The sequence below is a fragment of the Anopheles marshallii genome, chromosome 2, assembly GCF_943734725.1.
Source record: "Anopheles marshallii chromosome 2, idAnoMarsDA_429_01, whole genome shotgun sequence".
NCBI lineage: Eukaryota > Metazoa > Arthropoda > Insecta > Diptera > Culicidae > Anopheles > Anopheles marshallii.
In genome coordinates, this window is record NC_071326.1 from 39,669,237 (window position 1) to 39,696,502 (window position 27,266).

At 43.6% G+C, this 27,266-nt stretch overlaps 1 protein-coding gene across 1 annotated transcript; it reads left to right on the forward strand.

Annotated features, from left to right (window-relative positions):
* Positions 1 to 401: 401 nt before the first annotated feature.
* Positions 402 to 27,266, forward strand: LOC128710404 (oxysterol-binding protein-related protein 8). Its single transcript, XM_053805457.1, has 9 exons — positions 402 to 549; positions 6,502 to 6,609; positions 20,383 to 20,438; positions 23,562 to 23,702; positions 23,850 to 24,306; positions 24,681 to 25,205; positions 25,322 to 25,467; positions 25,538 to 26,886; positions 26,954 to 27,266. Exons 1-9 carry the CDS (start codon positions 402 to 404, stop codon positions 27,264 to 27,266), a joined length of 3,243 nt encoding a protein of 1,080 aa, XP_053661432.1.

A 27,266-nucleotide genomic window follows, 5' to 3' on the forward strand; every position in this document is an offset into this window, starting at 1 on the left:
GATTTCTTCGACCTGCACTGTGTGTTTGTGTTGTTTGCCCTACGATCGCGTGTCCGTGTGTCGAGTTGTGCGTATCCATCGGTGCACGTAGTATACCGTGAGGTGCTAAATGAAAGTGTTCTGCTACGAGTCAGTGGTTAGAAGGAGAGATAACAAAGGAAAATACCATTAAAAGTGGAGCAAAAGTGCGATCGATAAAGTATCCGTTATCGTAAGCGCAAGCATACATACATACACTTAGCGTAACATTCACGATACGCATCACTCCGCATTGCCGTATGCTTCAGCATCCTTTGCCGTTGTTCACTGGCTAGCCGGCCACACTACTTCCCGGGGAGGTGTAATACAACATCCCCAACTGGTCCCAGTTACCGCGAGCCTATAAACGAACCGACACAGCAATGAGTGCCAGCAGCAGCTACGGACCGTCCGCTTCCGTTAGTGCCGTCTCCACGCCGATCAATGCCGGCAATAGGCCGGATTCGGCACCAGCCTTCGGAAGCTCGCACCAGGCGTCCACACCACCGAACTCGGGTGGAAAATTTCTCGGTAAGTTGCACCGCCGGCATCACCATACGGTGGTACGCCAGTTCTTTCCGGCTTTTTTTTGTTGTTGTTGATTTTTTTACCAACCATTTATCCCCAGACAAGTGCTTCATTGTCGCTTCCTTCTCGCTTGGTGCGACACCATGTTTTATGTGCGATGTTTTTCTTCCCCTGCGGCAATTTCCACCCACTTCCATCGGCTATTTTGCGGTAGTGTCCTATTTCCCTTTCGTTTCATCCATGGTATTGGTTTGATGCGTGTGTGTGTGTGTGTGTGTGTCTGTTTGTCCGATCTTCGAATATTAAACAATGCGAATTTAATTAATTCTACAATGGGGGTATAATAATGGTAGATTTACCTTACGAACCATTCCTTCGGTCATATGTTTTCACAGTGGAAAAGGTCATTTTGCACCAATCGGACCAATAGCGGTTCTGGTCTGCGTTTAATTTGTATTTTTGGCATTGGTTTCGCCCAATTTATCAAGCCATTTTTTTCGAAATGGAAAATAAAGCTATGATTGGGAGTTGGTCCGTTCGTCATTAAAATGAATCAAATATTAAAATGTTGCAGTACTACCGGATACCATTTTCTGCAGCTATAGACCGTACCGTACCATACCGTATAGTTGTAATACTTATAATTCATATTAATTTATGTACTTGTTTGTAGCAGCTAAGTTAAGCATTAATAAGATTTTTTGTTGCTTTTTGTTGTTTATATTTATTGTCTATTATGTCGATTTATTTTTTGCAGATAAATTAAGTTAAAAAAAAAATCTAACCGAAAGAGTTCTGTACGACCAACGGATTTTTTTTTGCCATCACAGAAAGAGAACTTATTTGCAAGATATAGTATCAGCTCGAGATTTTACGCGGAGCTATAGTATCACTTAGCAAAAGATAACATTTTGTGGATGATGTCGTGCGAAATTGTATGAGAATATGTCGGGCAGATGTGAGAAATTGGGCTCAATTGGGCCACTGGACACACACATTTCAATTCTTCTCAAATTTCTCCAATTAATCTTGTAACCTAATGCAGCAAATGCTGCTTTAGCCCAAAGAATTCACTGGCTGCTGGTGAGAATTCTACGCAACACACAGTCGTAGTTTGCTTGAACTTTGATGATTGACGTTACACGTACTGTGCAAGTGCACTCGACTAGTCAAACTTCACCGGGGTTACGATTTTAACAGGCAGAGTTGGCGCTTTGCTTTCACCAATTTGCCAAGGTTTCGGAGTGTACTGAGAAATCATTGCACAGAATCAGCTTCGTTTCGAACAAAATCCAGAAAGGGTGAAGGAATCAAGAACGCTATCGGAACTCTCTAGTTTGATTTGAACAGAACACCGACTCTTCCAGTAAAAATCCAGAGCTCGTTTTGCTGGGTAATTCCATCTTTAGTCAGTTGGTAGAAATATATTGTTCTTCAAACAGTTCTCGAGCAAAATTTTACAAAAATCGTGTTGTAGAGTTGGATTACCCCATGTCCAGACAGTAAAAACCAGTTGCAATATCATGCTACAAGCCTAGAAAGTGAAAACAATTGGATCGATAAGCTCAAAATATTAATCTTGAAGGATTAAATAGCTTTTATATAGATGATCTCAAATATTATATGCGAGTGTGCTTATCAGTCCCAGGAAACGTCTCAGAGAACCAGATTTTTTGTTTGCGTCATTAAAAAAAGTGTTCGATATTAAAAGAATACACATTTTCCAAACATTGTTTCCTAGCTCTATTGTCAATGTCCCATGTTTGGTAAAAGCTTTTAAGCAGAAAAATATGATTATGTACCCGTTGTACGAATTACATAGGTGAGGCGGTCATAGAAATTGGCCAGAGGGAGGTTGCGTTATGTAATTACTGTTTACTGCTCCATGGAGGTATTGGTGATTGCAACGCGATAAAATAATAAATTTATCGTTGCCACTGCAATACCTGGTAAAGTTTCCCGGTACAACCGACCTATTGACAAAGTTGTCCGTTCACTTGCTTTTACCTGCTCGCTAAAGTGAGCTTCAATTATTTAATTAACTCTATAAAGGTTCTTCTTGTTGGGTGACGTACCTAATTGCGTTATATCGTACAGTTTTAAAATGTTTTGGTCTTTGTAAAGAGATAACTATATTGAAGAGTGTAAGTAAAGAGAAACATTAATACAAAATTAGACTACAAATAAGAATAAATTAACTAAATTTTAAAGGAAATACAAACTAAAATCGATAAAACTTTTCATAATGGTATTTAAAAAAATTTTATGATAAAATATTTGCAATATTTGGAGTTCCTTTTGTCTCCTACTGGAGTCCTTTTTCTAATGCTTTGAAATATTTATAATAACTCCTGGCATTTTATTCAGCTCTGTTAACATTTTATACATATTAACAAGTCCGCAACAAGCTCTAAAGTTTTATAAAACTGCTTTTAAAACAGAACCGAACCATCCATGTCGAATTCGATCGCGTGAAACTGTTCCATTTGCTATCGGCAAAGTCGGCCCCTTACGTAGCCGAACTGCAGCAATCACCTCAAGCTAGACTAGTTACAACAAATCTCGTCGAACATTAACTTACCCGCAAGTCTTTTGACGCAAGCTGTGGTGGTACAATTTGCAACGATCGCAATACATCGTCCGGAAGGTCCCCAACCCGGGGCCAGGGGAAACGAAAGGTTCAATCGCGTGTCAAGAGACAATTTTGCACTGTCCACCGGCGTGACACTTTGGCGCCATCGTGTGGTTGTCCTAGCTTTGAGATTTGTTTGCTTGTGTTTAGTGTGCAGCTTGTTTTCTTCACTGGTATAGCGCTTTCGAGCGCCACCGTTCGCCGCTATGTTACTGTCGTGCTCTGTCTAAGGTGGTCGCTTTCCTTCGTGGTTGTGTGGAATGTCGGCCAGGCTTTCCCGGTTGTTCCATTTCCCGATTTTGACACCTTGCCGGTGATAGGTTGGAATTGCCTTGCAAAGGAAGAAAAGGAAATTCCGGCTGAGCACCGGAGACGGGATTGTGAGTTTGATCGATTTCGCCGTTTGTTGTAGGGAAAATTGTAAATCACACGCGCCCGGCTTACATTATACTGTGCCGATGTTGCAATTTATTACATTCCTTTACTTCTCGTAGCGTGACTAATGGTGGAGGTGATGTAAGAATCGTCAGACTTTTGTATGTTTACATTACTAATGTGTTTAATGGATTGTTTTTAAAAGTTTGTAAATTTTAGAATTGAATTCGATTTGACACGATGAATAATCATGAATTCGTTAGGGGAATTCGGAAATTTTCGGCACGAGAAATGACAAAACAAAGCACTCTGCTTGCTGCTTTTATCCAAGTCAGGTCACGTTTTTCGTATTGCATAAATTAAAGCAAAGTTATTCTAACAGTTCCTTCAAAAAATAATTAGTAGTGTTGTTCTTAATAAAGCTTTTGAGATGAGTCATTCATATCAATCTTTAGGGAGGAATCATTCAAATCAATAATCGACTCTCAAAGGAGTCGTGAGTCCTCAGGGTGGATCAAGTCCTTTGGAGGCTCTAGGCGAAATGATAGTTTGGGGACAAAATGTTTGATCTGGAAGCTTAGAGGATTCATTAATGTTTGGAATAGAGAATCAGATTCATTCATTCATATCAAAGATTCATACTTAGTATTTGATTCAGATTTACTCAACACTGGTGATTAGTTTTATAGCAATTGAAGTACGGCCTAATGTTGGGTGGTATTTTTGTATAAATATTCTTGAACAAATTACTTCGGTACCATCGTACAACATTGCCGAAGTTCCAAAGATGCGAACAGAGCGTCCTACAGCACGATATACCCAGGATTCATCGCTCGATATTTGCTCGATTGTTTAACAGAAACCGTCGGAAGATTTAAGCTTTCCGAACTGAAGGTATCACACACTCCGCTATCTGTTTGCACTGACTGAGCTACTATTTTACTGCCCAAACTTTATGACAACGCCGGGTCGTTACCGTCATACCATCACTCCTGCATGCCTGCAAGCCACTAGTACCTATTTATTGCACCGAGAACGTGACTTAGCGAGCGTTTTGCCGTTGCGCTTGGCATTCGTTTTGTAATTCCCATCCAACCGCGCACTGTGTTTGGCCGCTGGTTTTGACGTGTGTTTTGTTATTGTCAAGATTTATTATTCATGAATTCAAATTGTTTTTCGCTGTCTCCGAGACGTCTCCGGGTACCGCGTTCCCGTGCCCGCCCCTTGCGTCCTTTGCTAACCATCTCCAGGTAATACGACTACCCCAGGCGTTAACGAACCGGCCGTTGCGCGCATGATGAATCAGGGGTTGTGGCCGTGCTGTTCATCTGGCCGTGGGTTTTGGCAGGCGCAGCAAAGGATATGGCACCGGGATGGGCTGTGTAGCAATGTGGCAAGGAAGCTGCCGCTGTCATCGGAGCCGCGAAATGACACAGGGCTCGCTAATTAGTGACCCGAGAAGTGTGCTTGAATGTTGCTGCTTTTTTGTGCCAGTGACAGTTGGCGATGACGCGCAGAGCTGAGTTTTGTTGAACGAATGTGAAGATAAGAATGTCGAACTGGCTTGACAAAGGAATCTTATTTGAAATAGAAAACTGTTTCTATGTTCTCTATTATCTCCCTGTCAACCGTAAAGTTTTCGTTTTTGGATAGCGTACCATATTTCCTTCGGTCGGTGGATCAGCGAATATTAACTTAATGAACCATCTACGTCGTGAAAATAGGAGATCGAATAATTATGTTTCTAGAAGGAAATGAATTTAGTTGAAAAGATTTATTTCAAGTGATTGTTTAGATACACAATTGGTTTATTATGGTTGCTACTTTTATTTATGTTTTTGGTACAAAAAACAGCATCTTAAATTTTGGGACAATAAATTCCCAAGGTTTACAGCTGCATGCAAGGAGTTACATTCATTCAGTAATATTACATTAAAGCGAAAACCGATGAATGCTATAGCAGACGAGCTTTTTTCAAGAGGAAGAGAGCAGATGAGATTTTTTCATGGCATTTCTTTAAAATTAATACTTTTTCACCAAGTAAAATAACGATGGGTATACTTACTTACTTATCCGGCGCTACAACCGCTTCGCGGGCTTAGCTTGCTCACTCCATCTCTATTTGGGTCTACTACACCTCCTCTGTCAATGTGGATGATCTAAAATGACTTTATGGTCTGGATCGTCCGGTGTCATTCACATGACGTGACCAGTCCACGTCGTAAGTTCGCCGCCCATAGAACTCGTCATTATAGCGGCCAATGTCCTTCCACACATGCGGGGCCAAAGGGTATCGTCAGTTTTGGACAAAGTCCATGTGAGTCGAACGATGGGTATAAAACCGCTAAAACCCAAAAAAATGACAAATTTGCATTGACCCAACTTCACTATACATACTTAAATCTCCAACTTTTTAAATCGTTCTTTGAAAAATTTGGACTTTCGGTGAATTTCTTCTTCTTGTAGAAGTGCTTCTTAATGTTCGATATTTCTGACTTCTATTTTTTCCCTTTACTGAAATCATTTTGAACAAATTAAACGAGTTCACTACCTTTAAAGATTTGTTTGTGTGTATGAAACATGTAGCAAATGTTTTTTAAACTCTGTTCGATCTAATTGGGGCCCAGTTTGCTAAGCTGGACTCTCTATGTTCATCATACTTTTATTTATAAATGTTGTTCTTGGGGATAAGGGTTGTATTTATAGCGTTTTCGCACAGTGCCGGTTTCTCCATTTGCTCCATTTACTGTCGTCACCTACAGGACCCCATATGTGCACCATCTGTATTTATATATACTTTCCTCATCATTTGTCTTATGTTTGGTTTTATTTCTTTTTTTTTTCACGTTCTTTACGGTCTGCGTATACGCCCATTCAACGGTTGTGTTCCGGTCGTTCAATCGGTTCGTTACACGTGTTTCCCTACCGTTTGCTATCGTTTGCCACAGACGTCAAGACGGAGGAGAAGAAAAACCGCCGAACTTCGCTGCAGATGCTTCTGCCCAAGCTTCCATCGAACGACAGTGCCGGCCCTAGCCCGGGACCGTCCTCGCCAGGTGAATTGAACGAATTTTCCTACCAAACTACTCCCGCTACAACTAACACAACCGGTAGATCGGTTTGGCTAGCTTTATCTGTCACCCAAACCCCCCCCGTTCGGCTCCTGGCGCGTGGTGTGATGTTTGCTCTGGTGTTTGGCTGTATGTGACCTGCCGCTTGCTGGTCGGCATCTCGGACGCTTGGTTGTTGTTCTTTTTTCGTTCTCTAAACGTTTTACTACTCGTTGTGGTGTATGTTGTTTTATTTTCCAATCTATATATATGTGTGTGTGTGTGTGTGGTTTGTGTGGTGTATTATGCTCAGTTTGAACATTAATATGTGTCACATTGCTGTGTAATATCTTTCTACTTACATTTATCTGCTGTCGTACATAAAACGTTGTAACTTATTGTTTTCCACATGTACGTAGTGTTTGTCTAACCATTACCTTTTACCGTAACCTATTTGTTTTTGATTGTGTTAATTTATGTATGTTTTACGTATCCTTTCATATCCTAAATGTAGCACGGTGTTCATTCTTCCATTGTAATATTATTTGTAGTGAATTATTTATATAAGTCAAATGTACTTTATAACTCTATTTCATGCAACCATATATTTATCTATTCAACTATTAGGGTCTGGGAATTTGTGGGTAATTGTAACGGATGATCGCAATCTATTCTTGGATTAAAGAATTTCTTTGAACATACTTTGGTGATACTGTTCAACAATGAACTAGAATATGTTGAGACGGTTGTGGAACCCTTCACAATTTCAGGATTTCGTCCAAATTGAGTGAATCCTGTGGAAAGTTTTCTTAATTAGCATTTCCTACATGCATGAAGAGTGTTGAGAAAACCTTGCATAAACTCGAACTCACCTTAGAAAAGCTCAAGAAAGGTTAAAAGGCTATCTGTACGCAAACCAAACCAACTTGAAGGTTTTAAAATTTATTTTAAATTATTATTTACACTAGGAAACCTTGTAAGTTAGATGTTGGATTTAAGTAGAAGAGATTAATTGCCCCTTTTTGCGAGAGTATATCGATGATTGTACAATTTATAGCAACAAAATTTGATCTACAGGTATACTGATACATTAAAACTGAACATTATTTACCCAACGAGGTTAATTAAAAAGAAGCTAAAAGGCATATTTTCATCGTTCATCGATGTCATCTTATACGTTTTGTAGTTTCCGATGCTTCAATAGGGAAATTTGGTTGTGCTTTTCATATTTTTCATCATCAATATCGAACATTGTTTAGCCATTCAAAGTTGCTCCTTAAGCGTATTGTTTGCGAGATGTTAAGACAATCACTTCGTTGACTATCGCTCGCGGTACATTGAAAGTGTAAACTGTCTTACACTGATAAGTCTTCCAAACTTCCCAGAAAAGATTAAAAAGTGAATCGTTCAGTAGGAAGAAAACCTTCACAAGAAAAAACCAACGAGCGATTATGCTAAATGAGACGATTTACACAATCTTCTTGCGTTTTCCTCGCACTCTCACCGTAGGAGAGCTTTTTTGGTATTATTTCGTGTCGGTTTTTTTCGCCCTACAACCGCACTGCTACTGCTGTACGCTTCCGTGGCTTTGGAAGAAACTGAACCCAGAAACCACCGGGGCGAGCCAAGTGCGAAAGACGTGGTGAGTTTTGTTTAATTACGGTGAAATGATGATGATCCACCCGCACCCAGCGATCATTCGAGCGTGGAAATGTTCTTAATTTCCTTTTTTAAAAGGTCTTCAATGGATGGGCGCGGGTATCGTGTTGTTGTGTGGTGCCTTTTCTTCTGCTGTTTGATGTGGAAATTGGTACATTTCGTGTTGCTTTGCCAGGTTTGGTTAAGTGGCATTGTGCGAGTGTGCGATGCTGGGCTCACTGGTTTTTTGAAGTTTTTACATTTGAGCGTTGATATTGGCTGGAGTTGGTTAGCTTCGGTTATTACATCATGATCATTTTTTTTGCTACAAATTCGAAACTTTTTTTTCATGTTATCCTGATTCTGTACTCATTCTAACGTCTATACAATGAGAAATATCTTAAATTTCAACATGAACGTAAAGAATGTTAAATATATTGGGCATTTTTTATCCAACTGCGGACTAATCGGGAGGATGTGCTTCTTGGTTAATTTATTTATTTGTATCTTCATGTGCGTGGGGTTAACCCTTAACAGTAGTATTTTTTATCCTGTATGAGTCATGTAACGTGCAAATAATTTCCCTGTGTTCCAACCTACAGCAGTGGTAGGTGGAAATAAACATTTTCCAAATTACTATCGACCGCTCGCTGAGCTTGGAGCTCCTGGGCCAAGGGCAGGAAGAACAGTGCGGCTTTTACAGCACGGCATCACTTGCAAGGGATGGCAAAAGCTGCATAAAAAAAAACCACCACACACGCACCACAAAAACGCATAAGCACCCTGAACCCGGCTTGCGTCACATCGATGGGGACCGATTCGTGGCTGTGCCGTAAGAACCTGGGTGGAACAGAGAAGCCGAAGTGTTGTGGTTTATGGAAGGAAATAATAATATTCCAGAAGGTCCCTGGTGAAGGAACCCCGGCGACGCAAGCGTCTTGGTGCGTTGCGTTGTTGATGCCGGCATTATGTAAGAGAAATGGGAGCCCGCACTGCTGGGAGATGGCGGAACGAAGCAGAATGAATGCTTCTTTTTTAACTCGAATGGGGAGGCCTTCATTATGGCGTTGCTTGTTTCTGCAAGGCTTGGTGGAGGGTCTCGGTGTCGGTACCATATGCCACACTGCTTGCCGTCTGTTTGAAGACGTAAAGACGGACGTGCTCATGACGTCATGAGCACGCGGGGTTGACATAAGTTCGTCATTAGTGGGCTGCTCTATTTATCATCGTCACCGCAGCAATCGAAGGGCCGCCACTAAGAGCCTTAAAGCCAGCGAACCAAACCAACCCCTGGGCCTGGTTCGCATTTCTTAACGCTGTGTCGTACAGCACGGTAGACGTCCACAGTTCCCGGGAGGTTTTTGGTTTTATTTTTGCGAACGACTATACGAATGTAAAAAAAGCTCTGTAAAAAAAAACTCCTTGGGGAGAGTTATTCGAGGCTCGAATGCAACCATGGACGTTATGTTATTTCTGCAGAATTGAAATGTTTTTTTTTCACCGCCGGCGATTTACGTTTGGACCGTAATTCTGTGTGAGTTATGGCTTTGTAAAGAGATATTTTACTATCCCGAGGTCCTTTCACTATGAGCGTTGTATTTGTCGTTCTGGATATTTGCACCAAAGTAGTATCGGTTAAAGGTTTTGATTTTCTTTAATATATTCTTTTAACTTCAATTTTAATAATTTGTTAATATTTAATAGAAAACAAACATGAACAATGCAATCAGAAGATAATATTGACCGGCAATGTCTATGAGCAGGCAAAGTATAAAGTCAAATAGATCTGTACAATTGAATAAAAAATAACACAACAATAACTTTGATTCAATCGTTTCTCTCGTGCTAATGCCGTTGATTGGTGAACTTATCTTTCCGTTAAAAACGGTTCTACCAACGGAAGTTTATCAACCGTAATGAAGAAATAAACGTTACGTCTGAGCAATTTACGACCCGGCCGGAACACAAAAGTTAACCGTTCTGGGCCACTGTGTACAGTACGGTCCTCAGGTATGGAGTCTACCTCTGCATGACTCTGCGACCTGCCACAACAGCGATGATCAGTCGCGTGGATCGAACCCATTTCGTTTCGAACGTTTGCTAAAGTTGAGGGGGAAAAAAATAATCCCCGGAAAGTATAATGTGTTTCGCCGACGTTACTGTTGATTGATCAACTCACTTGCAGTTGGCGAGTGGATGAGAACGGAGGTTAAGTCCCCAAAACCCGGTGGGACAGATAGCTTCTGTGGGCAGTTTTTTTCATCATCATCATCATTATTCCTTGCTGCCGCGGTCGTTGGTACAGCGATAAGATCTTCGCCCTAATCAATGGTGCTTGGTTCTTTTTGTCTGCGGAGTCTATTGCCTGGCGTCTGTCGTTTGTTCTCAAGTAGATGGGCGTGCTTGTCTTGCCCTGCCAAGTGTAGATAAAACTCCACAGCGGGGGGATGTTTCAAAGGCAAAATTGATTTATTGTCCCTTACCGTTAGGTGTTGCCGCCCGCTTTTATGGCGGTAATGATCTTAAGGGGGACTGTTCAATCAAAGCACGCTGATAAGGTCAATCCTTCGGTGGATGATATCCGTAGCTGTTATTGTGAAGTGCGTACAATTTTGTGATTTCTTTTGTTAAGTGTCTCCTATAGGACCTGGCCTCGATGTATCGATTGATGCATTGCCGCAGAAGACAGTAATTTTTCTATTCAGAAATCAACTCACTGTCACATAAATGAGCACGATTGCTGATACGTACACGAATCCGGTCACGAATTGGGTGAGCTGCCAAGTGGTAGTAAAAATCACGAGTACCTTATCGTGACGCTGTCCGAAGCCGTTCCAAGCAAATCAAAGCTTGATAAGGAGGACAGCTGGACATGTTTACCTTTGATCGAATCAGATATCACAATTGTGTTCGGTTTGTGTGATTGTTGGTGGGTTGCTTGCGCTATGTTAATTGTGTATTTATTATCGTACGTATTAGTAATCGCATCAGTAAACCTCTCCATTAATCATCATCATTATAACATGTACACAACAGCAGCAAAGCAACGTTTTAAAATATACAAAACTATGTAAAAATGTTGTTATTTGCACAAATAATTCTGTTGGATAGTGAAATAATTATACTAAAAATAAGTTTATTTTTTAGACGAGTTGTTAAGAAATTGACTATTTCTCTCCACCACACATGTTTAAAAGGAAATAATCTGTACAAAGACCGCATTGCATTGGACTCGATAGATTTCATCAAAGTGGATGGCGTTACGAGGCTTTTGCCATACTATCATGCTCTGTCCAGTAAGAATGTTCGGTTCGAGCATTTCACTTGTTCGGAAGAGGAACGGTGGATCTGGGCTGAAGATGGCTAGATGGTGTTGATAAGTCACGATAGTGCAGCAAGTACTCTAACATCATGCATTCTACGATTGAAATAGTAGATACGAAATTGAGCCTCATTGACCGAGGTAGAAAAAATGTGAAGAAATTGAAGAAATTTCTTGAAGAAATTGTGAAGAGAAAATTGTCTTACAGATTACGTTGGATGTACAGTATGGGCCATAAAAAAATTTTCAATGCTTATTTTTGGCTATGTAGAAGCGAATTTTTCACTCATATCACTTATGTACGTGACCTCTAGGATTCAAATTGTCATAAGATGTTACCAAAACAGTGATATTTTGAAACGATGTCCACAAACTGCGGAGGCTGTGGGGTGCCATCTGGCCACTGTGTACCACATTAAAAGTATCCTCCTTGATGAACAACATCTTAGAAAGCCAGGAAACGGACGTCCGCGGTCGGCTCGCACTTTAAGAGAAGCTTAATTCGTCGGATAAAAATTAAAATGAAATCCCCTACGACCCTACCGACCATTGACAAATGATGCCAACATCTCCAAAACGTCAATGAAGCGATCGGTCAAAGATGACTTAAATTCAAAGTCCAGGGCACGAGTAACATGACCAGGGCACCATCAACCATCAGATCGTCGTGTTCTCTGGTCAGAAACTTTTCACCATCGATCCTGCATGGCATTCTCATGGCTTCTAATGGGTTGAAAATGACTCCGGGTTGCATCAAAGTTGGTTTGAATTTGAATGCCAATGTCTTTTTTTTACATTTTGATGGAGCAGGTTAAAGAGAACTTCGATAAGCACCAGCAGCGCCAACTATACGCAAGTTGCAAGTGTTCAACTCAGCGGAGCGCCGTCGAAAAGGAGTCAAGAGTGGCTGAAGGATATCATGGCTTTTTGACCCTACGTTGTTTGGCCTTCTAGCATCCCAGACTTGAACCGCTTCCATTACTCCGAATGGGCGAATGTTCATGTAAAAGCTTGTGAAGAATTTCACCCTAGTGTCGATGCTTTGAAAGCCTCCACTACCTGAGTATGGAACTCGATGTATGGTTTATACATTTAGAAGGTATGCACCCAGGTTTATACTTTTCTTTATTTAACCATGAGAAAAAGATCTTATAAAATGGTGTACTGATTTTCGCATTTTTTATGGGCCACACTGTATGAAATGCGGATTTGTTGAATTCGGCATGCTGTTATGAATAGACAGTTTCTTTTATAAATTTCTTGACGTAAAAAAATAGTGAAAAGACTTGGAACATTCGCTATGAATCACTGAGTATGATTAGTTTTTGTTTTTTTTTGGTGCGATAAGATGCAAACGGCATGAAAGAGGATATGCCGTGAGGAATGAGCAATGGATGAGAAAACTTTTGAACGGTTCCCAGTCCAACTGTACCGTTCGCTTAAGGCAAAGGATGAGTCTTGAATGTCTTGAAAAAAAAAAACAATCTTTTAATAAGGCTGCCGAGTTGATGCTGTGAGATGTATTTTATATTTCTCAATGTACACAAAGTTTCCTGCGCACTGCATTGGATAAAGTTTCAAGATTTCCTCTCGCAAAACATTGGCCAAAGTTTGGGATATCAAATAATACTTACAAATCCCCCTTGCAATGGCCACGTTCAGTATGAAAAGTTGTGCCGTTTGTTATATTTCGCTTGTTATCGCTTGAAATCGGTTCCCGGTGGTGCGGCAGTGAACAAGACAAACTTGCAAAGTGTCTACCTAAACAAGCAAATCACCAATGCAAATAACAGCAAACTTGTCCATTTGCCGGCAGTGCAGCAACAAATGCAATGGGCAGACAGGTTGATGCTCGTCCACACTATCTTGTGGGTCTGTTTTTTCTTTTTTTGCTACGATTAAGTGGAACATGCTTTGCTTTCTTCGTACACGACGGATGTATCATCCTTGGGCGCCCAACGATACGTAATCGAACGTCGGTACTGAAGGACTTTCGCCAGAACCGATGGCACAGATGACGCAACGGCCAACTAGCCCGACACACTAAACCTCTCGGGTGCAAGTGTAGCGTGACTGCATAATTTAACTGTACTCAAATATTTAAACCGTCCCGGGGTGCGAACCGGACATCGTTAGCGAAGGAAATCGCGCCTGCTACACCCGGGGGCACTGCGAGACACTTGAAGTGTGGTGTGTAGCGTGAGTATGTGGGAGCATCTATTTTTCAACGAATTGATAGTGATGACCGTGGCTAAACTTGTCGTTTAGCTTTTGGGCTACTTGGTACCGGTGCCCATTAGGGAAATTAGTTTCGTTCTTAGCGGAACGCCAAGGGAAGATTAAGCTCCGCTTTTGGGGGACATTTCGAACTGGTGGCGTACAAAAAGAAACACCCCATGCGTGATTGTCCGCCGTCATGAAGCACCTTTTTTTAATTACATCGAGACGAAAAATAAAATGACAGATAAAAACAATTTTAGTTTTTATTATTAGTAAAATTATGATTCCTTTTTTTCACCTTTGATGTGTGTGAAAACTAAACAACTCACCCGCGTTTGCACTGCTGCAAGCTTGCTTCAATGTCGAGAGAATCGTTTATTATCATCCTTCCGAATGGGTTGACTTTCACCCGCAAGCAATAGATCGCTTTCTAAGGCACGTTCTCAGCCTCATATCTGAGCGCATGATTTGAAGGATGGCCATGAAGAGCCTCCGCCGGCAACATTACCCCCGGAACACGGTTATAAATAGGGCCCCTGATGAAGCAAAATGAACGCTTCAATAATGCAGGTGCTTACCTGATGTTTTATCTACTGTTTACCCATCTCGGTGCCGGAGTGGTGTTGCTATGGTGATGGTTTTTTTTTTTGCATAACGCAGGTGAAAGATAATGCGACACCAGAGAAGATCCTAAGCATCGTTCCTTTGTTTCCACAAGTAGCGGGCAAGTACTTAAAGACCGGTTGAAAGTGTATCGTGCTGCTAAGTTAAGTGTTAGGCATGTGGCCATGCTCTGCACATGATATGACGTCTGGACGTCATCAGCTTAATCCCGGCTGGAATTTGCCTTTGTGGCCGTTATCTTTTTCCAAAAATAACGACCGTTATATCTCTCGTCTGGTGACCGGTTTACGACAGATATCGATAAGTGTTCGGTTGATTGATTAACGTTATGTTTAGAAACACGTGAATCATGCCTCTGTTTACGGTTGAGCTAACAGTTGGATTAGTTGCGATTAGATACAAATTAGGAACATGGTCGAACTAATGTTGTGAACTTTATCCCTTGTTCACAAAATCTCGAAAGACAAAGATAGTACGAGATTGGACGGGTCGTTTTCTATCTGAGGTTTGATTAGACGGCGGGTAAGGCGCATTCGGAAACATTTGGTGGGCGTTTTGTTCGATTGGAGGCGATTCTGACTTTAAACTTTGGAATGGAAGTGTGAAAGTTAAGTTTTTCAGAGGTTTTTTGTTTATAAAAAAATATTTGTTTATAGTTTTTATAATTAACAATCTAAATATTTTAGGACTAAATTTCCAATCCTTCCAACTTCTGTTCCATTGGTGCTTGTGTACTACATTCCATTGTTTTTTGGTTTTAATCTTAAAAATTGGAAAAATACATTTCTTTGCCTTAAATCTTCAACATCAGCAACTCCAACGCACAAAAAAAAAACCCCCATTTTTTCAACCATCGAATGTGAATGTGATAATTGAAACCGTATGGGTGATGGGTGTTAATTTCTCACAATCCCCGTTTCTTCCTGCGAAGGGCAGCACACCGTATCCGGCGCACAAGCTCACCACTATCCGTTGCCATGCTTGTGTGGGAAATCACAAATCACATCCAGCTGTTGATATACGTTATTGCTAAATCGTTAGAAATGGGGGGCTCCTTGAAGGACGGCATCGATCGTTCCCATTGCCAGGTGTCCGTGGATGGCAGATGTGGGAAATGTCTGCCAATATCCATATGTGTAATCGCTCTCTATCTCTCTCTCTCTCTCTTCCTGTGTGGCTGTGTATTGCAATGATTTGGTTGTTCCTGATCTTGTTACCGTTGCTCCTACTTGATTAGGCCTCATCCATCGGTACTACAATTGGCGCTGTCTAAGCTCGAGTCGTACGACCGCGTACGGTACGTTAAATTTTAAAGTGTTTCCTTTTAACCGTGTCACCTCACTCTCCACCGTGCGCGCTGCTGGCACGTGATACCAGGTGGAAAAAAAAATCACCTTTTGCACGCCTTAGCTTAGCTTGGCCTTACCCCGCTACCTTTCTCGCATTCACCCTTTCTCTCATCTGTCTTTAGAATGATTTCACTCGTAGGATCTGTTTGTGTATCACACCGTTCTGCAGTGCCTACACCTACGCTGTCTGTTATAAGTGACACCCGGCTGCACCTAGGGCGCGTAATTGTATGACGTCGATGATGATGATGATGATGACCTTGCCAATGATGTGGGTGATGTGAAGGTCTCCCCCGATACGGGGTAGTGTGTCACCGGCAAGCGTTCCAGATATCTCTCTCTCTCTCTGTGTGTCCGTGTGTCCTCTGCGCTGGTGTTAAGATAGGCTGTCATTTACTGATTGTGAGGTGTAAGATAATGCACTGTAATCACCATTGGATGGTACAGCACCTCCCCTTCACCTTTGCTATCTAGATAGGTGAGCGGGTTATGGGTGGCAAGTATTATTTTCTCCTGCTCTGTTCCATGCAGGTGATCACAGCGTTTAGAAACACGGGGACACGTGTGCACCGTGCACCAAAGCCATGTCTCGCATCCCCACCGTTGACGTGCCGCATGTAATGTAACACATCGTAGATAGTTATTTGTTAAAGCTAGTCGCAAAGCATGATGCGTAGTAGCAAAATTCCTTTAAAAATGGGTTAAAGTTGTTCAAAAGAAGGGCATATTCCTACTCGATGTGGCTTGAACCACCGTTTTTGAATTAACAGCTGTTGACGAAAAAAAAAAAATAGGCCGCATATTTAAACGTCGCTTATCTTGTCAGTTTTATTTTCAATCAGTTACTTCCTACACAAATACGTGTAACGTTAAAATTATTCACCTCGCTGGACCCCGTGTGTGATTTATACCCATCACATTATACCGCAAAACCCATCCACGGTACCGTTTCGAATGGTTTCACACGAGGTTTTCGGGGTTTCTTTTTTTTTTGGTTGGTACGAAAAGTTGAATGCCGGCGCGAAAGTGTGTTTACATCGTTTAATAATATGTCTACGTGTGCGGTGCCAACTTCCGACACATATGCATTGACATGTGTTTGCCGTTCGTGAGCGTTGGCCATGGTTTTTTTGGAATTTAATTTACCACTGCCATTGCAAGTCAAATTTCTGGCCATAAATAAAATAAATTTAGTCAGTTCTGTACCTTTTTTAAGTTTGTTAAATTAAATGTTTTATAAAATATTTGATATTTAGAGATATTTTTTTCCTTATGCGCTCGAAACGCTCGATAGCACAAACGATAAAGTTACCCGAGGGTCTACAGTCATTGAACATTGAGCAAGAACTGTCAAATCGGATGAGAAATATGTTCGATAAACAAACACTTGACATACAATTTGAGAGCTTTTGCTCAATGTTCAATGACTGTAGACCCCCGGGTTACAGTTTCAGATCAGCTTACTGATAGCTACAGTAATGGTCTGGCCATAGTTTTTGTATTTAAAATCTATTATTCAAACTTAGACACTTACTTAAAGTCCAAGGCGTAACGACGTTTTGTAAATTACCACCATTTTGGTTACGGTTTAATGTATATAAGAAATACGAAAAATGGTCAATGTTGTTAATTTTGATTATACATAAACATCTTTAAGATTGGAGTATAGACATCCAAAAGTATGGAAATATTTAAATTAAAAATAAAACACATACAACCCATCGTGATGCTAAGAATGATCGCGTGGTAAAACAATATCCGAGTTTGGGGTATCCTCTAGGGATTCGTCGAACATGATCGACATTCAATAACTTAAAAATGTTACGAAAGGAGATATTTTAATCTAATGATCAAGATATTAACCGATAGTCAATAAATTCTGAATACCGAATTGCAAAATATTTTGAGGAAATCGTTGTTTGATCACTGAATCTTTGGGTCCCGTAGCTTCCTTTTTGTGTTGTACACTGATTTCCCATTTTTATCAGATGTTCCTGAGATCTTAGATTTCAAAATTATGCTTCAAGAATTGGACTATTTGTTTTGTAATGCCTGACTGCATATCATCAACTAAATTTATGCCCTCTGGAAGAATGTATCCTTGGACGTACTAATTGAAAACAATCTATTTTGTATAAAGAATGAACAGTTATAGCGCTACTGCGTGCCGTTCTAACGCTGGAAGCGATCGAATATCGATTGATCTCAACGTGATGAAGCACAAACACACATTTTCACGTAACGTTTTTCCCATTGCACCGCACACAGGCACAAGTGCTCCGATCGCCAGAACCCGGAGTTCGGCAAAAAGCCTGCCATCGCACGGTGAACCTTTGGCAAACCCTGCCTCAACGGTTAATACACAATTTACTCCACTTTACCGTGCGCTGATAATGTGCGATGCAATATTCATGACTATTTTATTTCACCATCTTCAGGCGCCCTTAGCGAAAGGCGCAACGTGCGAAAGCGGGTGAATCGGGAAAGCGCCCAAGCGTGGTTTGAGGGTCATATGGTAATTAGTAGTCGATTAGTAGGCAAGTCAAGCGGCTCCCGGGCCCGCTCTCTCTCTCTCTCTCTCTCGCCGTACCGCATACCACCGGGCGGGTCCGCCGCCACCGGCGTGCAGTCGAAATCGTAGTTTCGAAACCAGGCGACAAAACAGTGCTTCCGTTGGGGTTTGGGTGTACTGCGCTCGGGTTGCGGTCAGGGTCGGGGCTGCGTGTTGTCATACGGCGCGTTGCAGACACACCAACACACCCCGTGTATCGGAGCGCATCGATATCGCGTTGCTACCGACCGAGGCACCCGCAGTCAGTGCAGTGGCGCGCGCTAGTGATGGTGAGTAGAGTGGCACGACAGTTGCCGTGTCCATCGCAGCCCGGAGAGCGCGCCGTTGGGACCGTCGCGTGGTCAGCGTCGTGTGTTGGCCCTTAGTCCGCTTGCAACCGCTTGACGGGCGGGCAGTGTTCCGACGCAGCGCAGTAGTGCGTGTTATTGTGCGCATCCGTCTGCCGTGATCTTCCGTAATCTGCGGGAGGATATTTTGCTAGTACACATGAGCCCGTTTCCTCAGTGCGCTTGATCGTGTGATCGTGTGATCGTGTTTCCGACCGTGCCAAGCGTCGTACTTACAAACGCAACGCCATTCACTCAGAACGCCATGTGTGCGGGTTTTGGGACAGGGTGTAAATAAAAATCTTGCGTCATTTCGCTGTTGCGCTCTGCGCTAACCGAACGAAATTTGAAACAGTGATCGTGAAGAATTTTTAACAACTCACTCCGCCCCAGTGAGTGCGAGCAGGCGATTTGAAGGTGCATATGACAAGCGACGGGAACGGATCATGTGCGATCGTATACGAAGTGAGGGGCTGTTCGTCCGTCCCGCTGGCAATCTGGTGCGGGCGTTGTTTGTTTATCAGCTTTGGCTTATTCTGAGTGAAAGGGATTTCCTGCTTTGTTCGTGGATGCATCTTAGTGCGCCGTGATAGTTTTCCGTGCCGCAGAAAACTTAACGAAGAGAAAGGAATTGTTCTATCGGGTGCAAGTGTTGCTGTACGGCGGGAATAGTAGGAAAGCCCTGTTGTGCCATTCCGATTGCTCATCGCTGTAAATAATCAAACCAGTACGAAAACCCGGCCCCAGTTCCGTTCGTCAGCAGAGCACCCGGTGATAGTTTGCTTGTTCGTGCTGTTGCAAGACACGAACGTCAACAGTTAGTAACGATCATCGAACGAGTCTGCCCCCGGAATGAATGGTATAGTGTTGCGACGGAGACCTGATAAAGGCCCCCCTCCCGTGCGTTAGCTTCCGCCCACATATGAGCGTTTGACGGACACTTAAGCGTGATAAGTGCACAGTTTTAGATGTAGATTCGGTGTGTTTTTTTTTTTGTTTTTCTCGTATGCTGTATGAACTGTGTTGCTATGTTTTGTATGCTGCCTGCTTGCGTGGGCTTGGTTTGCGTGTGTGTGTAGTGATTAAACATTTTGTCATCGTACGGCGCATTTACCTCCGCTAAACGCCTACATCGTCTGCTCGCCAAACGCCGCACCGTGGTCGTTTAATTAGTAGTAGTGCGTAGAGATCAGCAGTACCGTCAAACAGTGTTGCTGCTTAGTCCATAGTTTGCAACGGGCGTAGCACGATTGCTTGCTAAAACCGGACCAGCTCACTGTCCGCGTTGTTACCACAGTGTCGTAGACAAACCGGACCGGAACAGAGCCAAGCGACGAGCATGTTGTGACGGTTTTGTGTTGTTTTTTTTTTGTGCATTTGTAGCATGAGGTTGAAGCAATCGTCCCGTATTCGTATGATTTTTAAGCGGCTGTTCTTGGTTTTGTTGTGCGATCGTGCCTTGCTAGTGGTAGATGGGTCGAAAAGTAGAACCAAAAAAATAACACCAAGTTAAAGAAACAAAACAAACAGATCCGGGGAGCGCTAGTGTAGTCCGCCCTGCTATGGCGCAAAAACGGCTTCCTTTGAAGACACGCAGCAACGGCAACCAGTAACAACAACAGCACACCGGCGCTCTGTTCGCGTCATAACAACAACCACATCAACAAAACATCCACCAACAAACACACATCTAGAGGCAGACTGTATCAATTATGAAATTCTTTCTAGGAATCACGGGATGGAACGACAACAGCCCCAAGATCGAGTCAGGCTTCCCCGACAAGGTGAGTGTTTGCGCTTGTGAATGGGTATATAATCGTTACCATTGTTAAATGTTGGCGTTAAAGGAAGTGGAACGTTTTTTTTTTGATTAGTTTACCTAGTTCGTTTAAAAAAAGAAAAGGTTTTTCTTCCTATAAGCTCTAGGTCGATCGAAGACCAGTGACCAACGATCTGTGTAGCATTTAATAGCGCCATCTGAAATCAATCAATATCTTTCCCCCGTTGTGGTCAATTGGGTAGAGCTTGCCGTTTAGATGAATCAATGAATGCCACATGCTGATGAAAATATGAACCATTTCCCAGCAGTATGTTCGATGGGATCTGTGGCTTTTAATTGAATTTTAAATCCTGTTCTTGCTGCAACTCTGCGCAATTCGCTCCGGCTCTCTGAATGCGATTTTAATTGCGTTGGGATGGATAAATAATGAATGGATAGAGAATGATTTGCCGGTACACGTAATCGATTGATCCATCCTTCACAGTTGTACGATTTCGATCCTTTGAAATGCTACTGCTTGTGATATGTTGCGTGAATCTTTTGAGTAGATTCATTCATATGAGCATTCAATGAATAGCAAATAATTGCATTTTATTTTTTTTGCCTTTAAATTGCTCTGAAAAAAATAATTTCCTAAGCGAACTGAAAAGTTTCTTTTTAGCAAATATTTTCATTTAATAATATTTTGAAATCACATAAAAATATAAGAATAAAATTATTATTAATTAGTTTATTTGAACCATGTTTCGACTATTTTAACTATGGTTGATCAGATTATTTGAACAATGTTTCTTACAAATGTGAGTGGATGGAACGACGTAATAAAAATATATATTAACAACCAAACAAACAAACGAAACAACACAAAAAACAGCCACAAACTACCATTTCTAGTTCCGTTCAATTTGTTCCCCTATTTGTTTGAGATGATAGTGCAACGAAGCTACACAAAAGTGTGCCACACAAAACAATAATGTTTCGGTTTATTTCCGGCAGCAAACTCAAGATGAGCTCTGCTGTTCTCTGAAGGATGAAGGAATTAAAAACAAAAAACAGAAATCTAAAACAAACAGTGTCGCATAATGAAAAACAAAACCGGAGCACAGTACACGATTTGCTAATGAAGCGGTAGCAATTAACATTTCCTTGCGGAGCTTGCAGCAGTTTGATTCGCGTGTGCTGATATGAAAAACTAACGAGCCACGGCTGGTGTCTTTGCGCTTTCGCTAAGATCCCCGCCGCCCCAAGTTGGGCGAGCGTTTTGCAAAAAACGGAACGGGCGCTAAAGTTAATCATGCCCGTGGTGTGCCGTTCGTCCTTCGCACGGACATCCGGGGGTTCCGTGTTTGGTCGCTTTTATTTCCTGCGGATGTGGGCCGTTTTCGTATATTTTGTTTTTTCTTCGTTTGCATAGTCCTTTTCCGCGGGACCGGGAATGCCGGACCCCGGGTGAATCATCATCCGTCTGCATTGTATTTTTTTTTGTTTCGTGTTCCGGCACGCTCTTGGCTCGCTCGGTAAATGATATCATTTTTGCGCAAAAATGAAAGCTCCAATAAACGGAGCGAAACTCTTTGGTGTAATCGTTGTCGTTGCACGTAATTTATGTGGTATCGGCACGCACATCGGCCCTTACCGCCCGGGTACGGCACACGGTATGCCCGGGCGAAAGTTCACAGATTGCCGTCCGGTGGGTAAGCGACGGTTACCGGGTGTGGGTTTGCTAAAATGATTTGATTGCTGACTGCTTATAGCCGGCAGTGGCGTTTTCTCCTTTTTGCTTGACTCACGAGCACTCGTCTCGGCAGGGTGGTTGATGGCGGTACGGTTGAATGTTTCTTTTATTATTGTTTTCAAGCCAACAGAATGGCGTAGTTCTCTGGCAGCGTTTTTACACCCCCCCCCCCCCACCCCCCCTCGCCCCCCCTATGACTTAAAGTTATCAGAAATGCTCATCAAACATTGTGTCGGGTGTAGTATGCATGAAAAATGGCCTTTCCTCCGTACCCCGGTGCTTTAATGGGCGATCAGACGATGTCTACCGGCTGGTGCTGCGTTCCTTTGGCAGGCAGTGCAGTGGATTGAAATACACAAAGGAGTAATGAAATTAAAGTATAAACATCATTTACTGAGCGTTCCCCTGCTTCTTCTCGCAACCCACGGGCAATCGCTACTGACAGACACGCTGTGCTGATAAGCGTCTACACTGCGCCGTCTTATAAGGTGTATCAGAGCACCCGGCGAACCTTCCGCCGTTGTTGGGTTGGAAAATCGATACCTGTTTACACCGTTGTGCCCAGATACACCTTGCCGGTTGTCACCCGGGCAGGAAATCGGTGGCAGGTCGTGCCAACGCGGTACGGTGTAATTGGAAGTAATGGAGGTCCCGTTTCTGTTGTGTTACATCAGACCGGTACAGGGCCACCATTTAAACGGTGCGCAAGAGGAGCAGTGTGTGCACACCGAGACCTTCATTAGTCGCAGTGTGGGGTTGGCGCGTAAAGGAAGAAAGGGCGCACACTGTTTGAATACCCTTACGCCGGCAGGATGAACTCAACCGAGCTATTCTTGTGTGGTAGATCCACGCAACACCTTACATGCACACGGCGTAGCCTTGCGGAAGGTGTGAAATAGGTCCTTTGCGTTTTCTCGCCCGGTAAACGCAACTCTTTTTTAGCCTCGTAACGTAAGATGAAGCCCTGCTAAAGTCGCATCAATACGCCCACAAAACACATTCTGGCTGCGATCTGTCGGCACTGTTTGTTTACATGACCTTAATAAACGTTTGTAAATAAAGAATGGTCTGGTAGTGATTACCGTGGGAAGTAATAAAGCCATTCGGTCGCTAAAGTTAGTAGATGGGGCAGTGGTTTGATCAGGACATGCATAGGAATGTCTTTAGTGACACAATAAAAATAAAGCAATGTAAACAAAGGAGATCAAGATTGTTCTTGAAGGATCAACAGCCGTATGAAGGTTTATTGCTTCGGTTTGTTGGAGAATTATACCAACATGCTGATTACGTTACTTAAGTACGCAGCAACAGTAGGAGTGGGAAGCAAACGGGACAATTAATCATAAAACATCGAGGTCCATTATGTGTTTCTTTGGTTTTCTAACATTCCAGAACGATTCTGCCAAACTCAATCGAAAGGAGTCGTACAAAGCACAACGAAAGAACTACAGAAGGGAGAAGAAGCGGGTGGCATCGGAGTTACTCAATTCTCTGCAAGACCCGGCCGTCATTGTACTGGCGGATTGGTTGAAGGTAAGAAGAACAGCATTAAATCTCTATTTCCACAAGGTTCCAACTCCTTCGAACTCTGGGGCGACCGGTTCAAGGACGTTCGATTGCGCCAGCTGGCGGGACATTTGAATATTTCACTCACCTCTGCTCACCCGTTCTCCGTTGCAGATTCGGGGGACGCTGAAGTCATGGACAAAGCTGTGGTGTGTGCTTAAGCCAGGCCTCCTGTTCATCTACAAGAGCCCGAAAACGAAGAGCAGCCATTGGGTCGGTACGGTGCTGCTCACATCCTGCCAGGTGATCGAGAGACCGAGCAAAAAGGATGGATTCTGCTTTAAGCTGTTCCACCCGCTGGACCAGACAATCTGGGCACCGCGTGGTCCGGACAAGGAAACGATGGGTGCGGTGGTACAGCCGCTACCGACATCCTACCTAATCTTTCGCGCCCCCAGCCAGGCGGCGGGCAAATGCTGGATGGACGCACTGGAGCTATCGTTGCGCTGTTCGGCGCTGCTGGTCCGTTCCGTGCCGAACATTGACACGAATCTGAGCGAGGGGGCAACTAGCACCACGCACGAAACGCAGTGGTCCGAGGCGGATTATGAAAAACACTTCGATGAGCATGGTAAGGGTGGGGACAGGAACGTGAACAACGTGAAACAAGTCCTTCTTCTTAATATGTGTACCCTCAACTAATTGATGGTTCTTTTCTTTTTGCTGTATCCCTCTAAAATCATGCATTTATTTGTCCCCCTGTGCGTTGTACATTTGTTTTCCTTGTATTGGTTGCGCCTCACACGTGTATATTGATTCCCGCATATGGTGTGTTTACTGCTGCCGTTATGTCGCTCCAATATTGGTCTGCTCGCCTGTATCCCTCACGGAATTTAATATCCTTCCCGTCCTTCCAAACGTACCCCGTGGTTTGTTGAGACGTTCTCGAACCATTTCTCGTTCACTCGCCCAACTCTACCTGCCCCATGTGACTGTGTCCTTCAGCTCCACGTCTGAAAGAACATTTGAATTATCTGCTCAAGTACCTTCCACCATCCCCGCCGGAGAAGAACAACCTGCGTGTAGAACCGATAGAAAAATCCCTGCCCCGTAGCGCTTGCCCCTCGCCGACACCGATCTTTCAGCAGCTCTATCTGGCGGTAGCGCACTGGGAGCGGTATCTGCGAGATTCACCGGAATTTTTCCGCTGCCGGTCGGTTGACATCGGTGGGCCGCTGCGTCGGCGCATGCCATCATCGTCCGGTACGGTTTCACCGGCCGGTGCCGATGGAGACGAGGAAGAGGACGAGGAAGTGTTTAAGGCTAGCAGTCAGCAGGACGGTGCAATGCTGATGGCCGGTGGCAGGCGACGTAATTCGTATCAGGTCGGCAGCAACATTGTGCCGGCCGCGTCCGACGCGGGCAAACTAATGGCGGCTAATGGGTCGGAGAAGCTACGACGTCGCAGTTCGCCGGCCGATTTCTCCAAAGGTCACCATGGCATCACAATACGCATCTCTGACGATCAATGTGGGAATTTTGAAGTTTTAGCTATCACAAACCACGTTTCTATTACAACCGGAAGTCCCTTTCTTGGTCTGGTAATCTTAATGGAATGGTTTTGTCTTGTTTTTCGATCTTCTTAGATTTGGACATTGACAGCCAGCTGGATCAAGGCACGATGGTATCCGCAGGCGAATCGGACTCTGAGTCAGACTTGGGCGAAGGCATGGATGTGGAAGAATTTCCGGAAACGCCTTATGTTCACTCGCCCGAGGAAGAGTTTGGTGCGGTAAGTTCGCAAACTTTCCCAGAGCATATCTTTTCGAATTGTTACTCATCGAATTGGTTCGTTTTTTTAGGCTGGCGAACAAGTGGAAGAATTGCCGGAGGAGCATAAAAGTTTGATCTGGTTCCTGGTAAAACAGGTGCGCCCTGGAATGGATCTCAGCAAGGTGGTGTTACCGACGTTTATACTAGAACCTCGCTCGTTTTTGGATAAACTGGCCGACTCGTACTACCATGCCGACATTCTTTCGAAGGCAGTGCTGGAAGACGATCCATTCACTCGCATGAAAACTGTCGTCCAATGGTACTTGTCCGGGTTCTACAAGAAGCCGAAGGGACTGAAAAAGCCGTACAACCCCATTCTGGGCGAAACGTTCCGGTGTTACTGGCAGCACGATAACGGCAGCAGAACATTCTACATCGCCGAACAGGTGTCCCACCATCCGCCGGTATCCGTGTTTTACGTCACAAATCGCCAGGATGGATTCTGCATCAGCTGTAGCATACTGGCAAAGTCCAAATTCTATGGCAATAGCACATCGGCCATCCTGGAGGGTGTCGCCACGCTGACACTGTTACCTCGCGGGGAATGTTACACACTAACCGTACCGTACGCGCACTGTAAGGGAATCCTAATGGGGACGCTTTCGATGGAGTTAGGTGGCAAAGTTTCGATCGAGTGTGAAAACACGGGTTACAAAACAGAGCTGGAGTTTAAGCTGAAACCGTTCCTGGGTGGTAACGAGTACACGAATCTTGTGGTGGGCAAGCTAAAGCTCGGCAAGGAAACGATGGCTAGCATCAACGGGCACTGGGACAGCGAGATACGGATAAAAGACTCGCGCACTAACGAGGAAACGGTTTTGTTTAATCCTACGCCGGACATACGAGGTCACCGTCTGAAACGTTTTACCGTACCGATGGAATCGCAGGGTATGAACGAATCGGAACGGCTCTGGCAGCACGTTTCGGCTGCCATTCATCGGGACGATCAGGTAGGGGCAACGGAGGAAAAGACGGCCCTCGAAGAGGCGCAACGAATCTCGGCCAAAGAACGGAAAGCGACCTGCACCGAATGGGTGCCGCTACTGTTTCAGCAGGACTTTGTTACCGGCCAGTGGCACTATAAGTTTGCCGATCTGCGCCCTTGGGATCCACGGAACGATCTGCGACAGTATGAGAGTAACTATCGGATTCAAACGAAAACTCGACACCAGGCGCCGATGGTGCGTACGGCATCGGTCGTAAGCACCGATCCGCTGAACATACTGCAGGTGGATTCCCGTGGTTCATTGCGTAAAAACCGCTCCGGGCCAATAAAGTCAAGGAAAATCTCTTCCAACACATCGACACCGGATCTGAATGATCCGAACTCGGATTCTAGTCATTCAAACGACCATGACACGGTACTTTCTAGCACAAGGTTGGTAATGGAATCATCGTGCAAGCGTCGAAAATTCTCAATTTATGTGCTCTAATTTCCATTGCAGAATCATGCAAACGCTGGATGACATCAATAAAAAGCTGGAGGAGCATTCGAAGAAGCTTGTTAAACTGCAGTTGGATATGGACAAAATACATTGGGCACCGCCACGCAGACCGCAGTTAAACGTGGACGGTCCGATGGCTATATTCACGTCGATTAACGTTAGGACCGTGGTGTTCGTTGTTATTGGATTATTGATACAGTTGTTAATTTCATGGTTTCTCATAAAACGTACGCTTGCCACGGTGATCACACCCGGGAGCAGGGGGGCCGATGGGGGAGGTGACGGCGCGAGTCCAGCAATCAATGGAAATTAA

Excerpts from the sequence above, each read along its gene's own strand:
- LOC128710404 (XM_053805457.1), top strand. The coding sequence starts at position 402 with ATGAGTGCCAGCAGCAGCTACGGACCGTCCGCTTCCGTTAGTGCCGTC. Across the intron at positions 550-6,501 it reads CTCGGGTGGAAAATTTCTCG|ACGTCAAGACGGAGGAGAAG; the intron begins GTAAGTTGCACC and ends CGTTTGCCACAG. Across the intron at positions 20,439-23,561 it reads AGTCAGGCTTCCCCGACAAG|AACGATTCTGCCAAACTCAA; the intron begins GTGAGTGTTTGC and ends CTAACATTCCAG.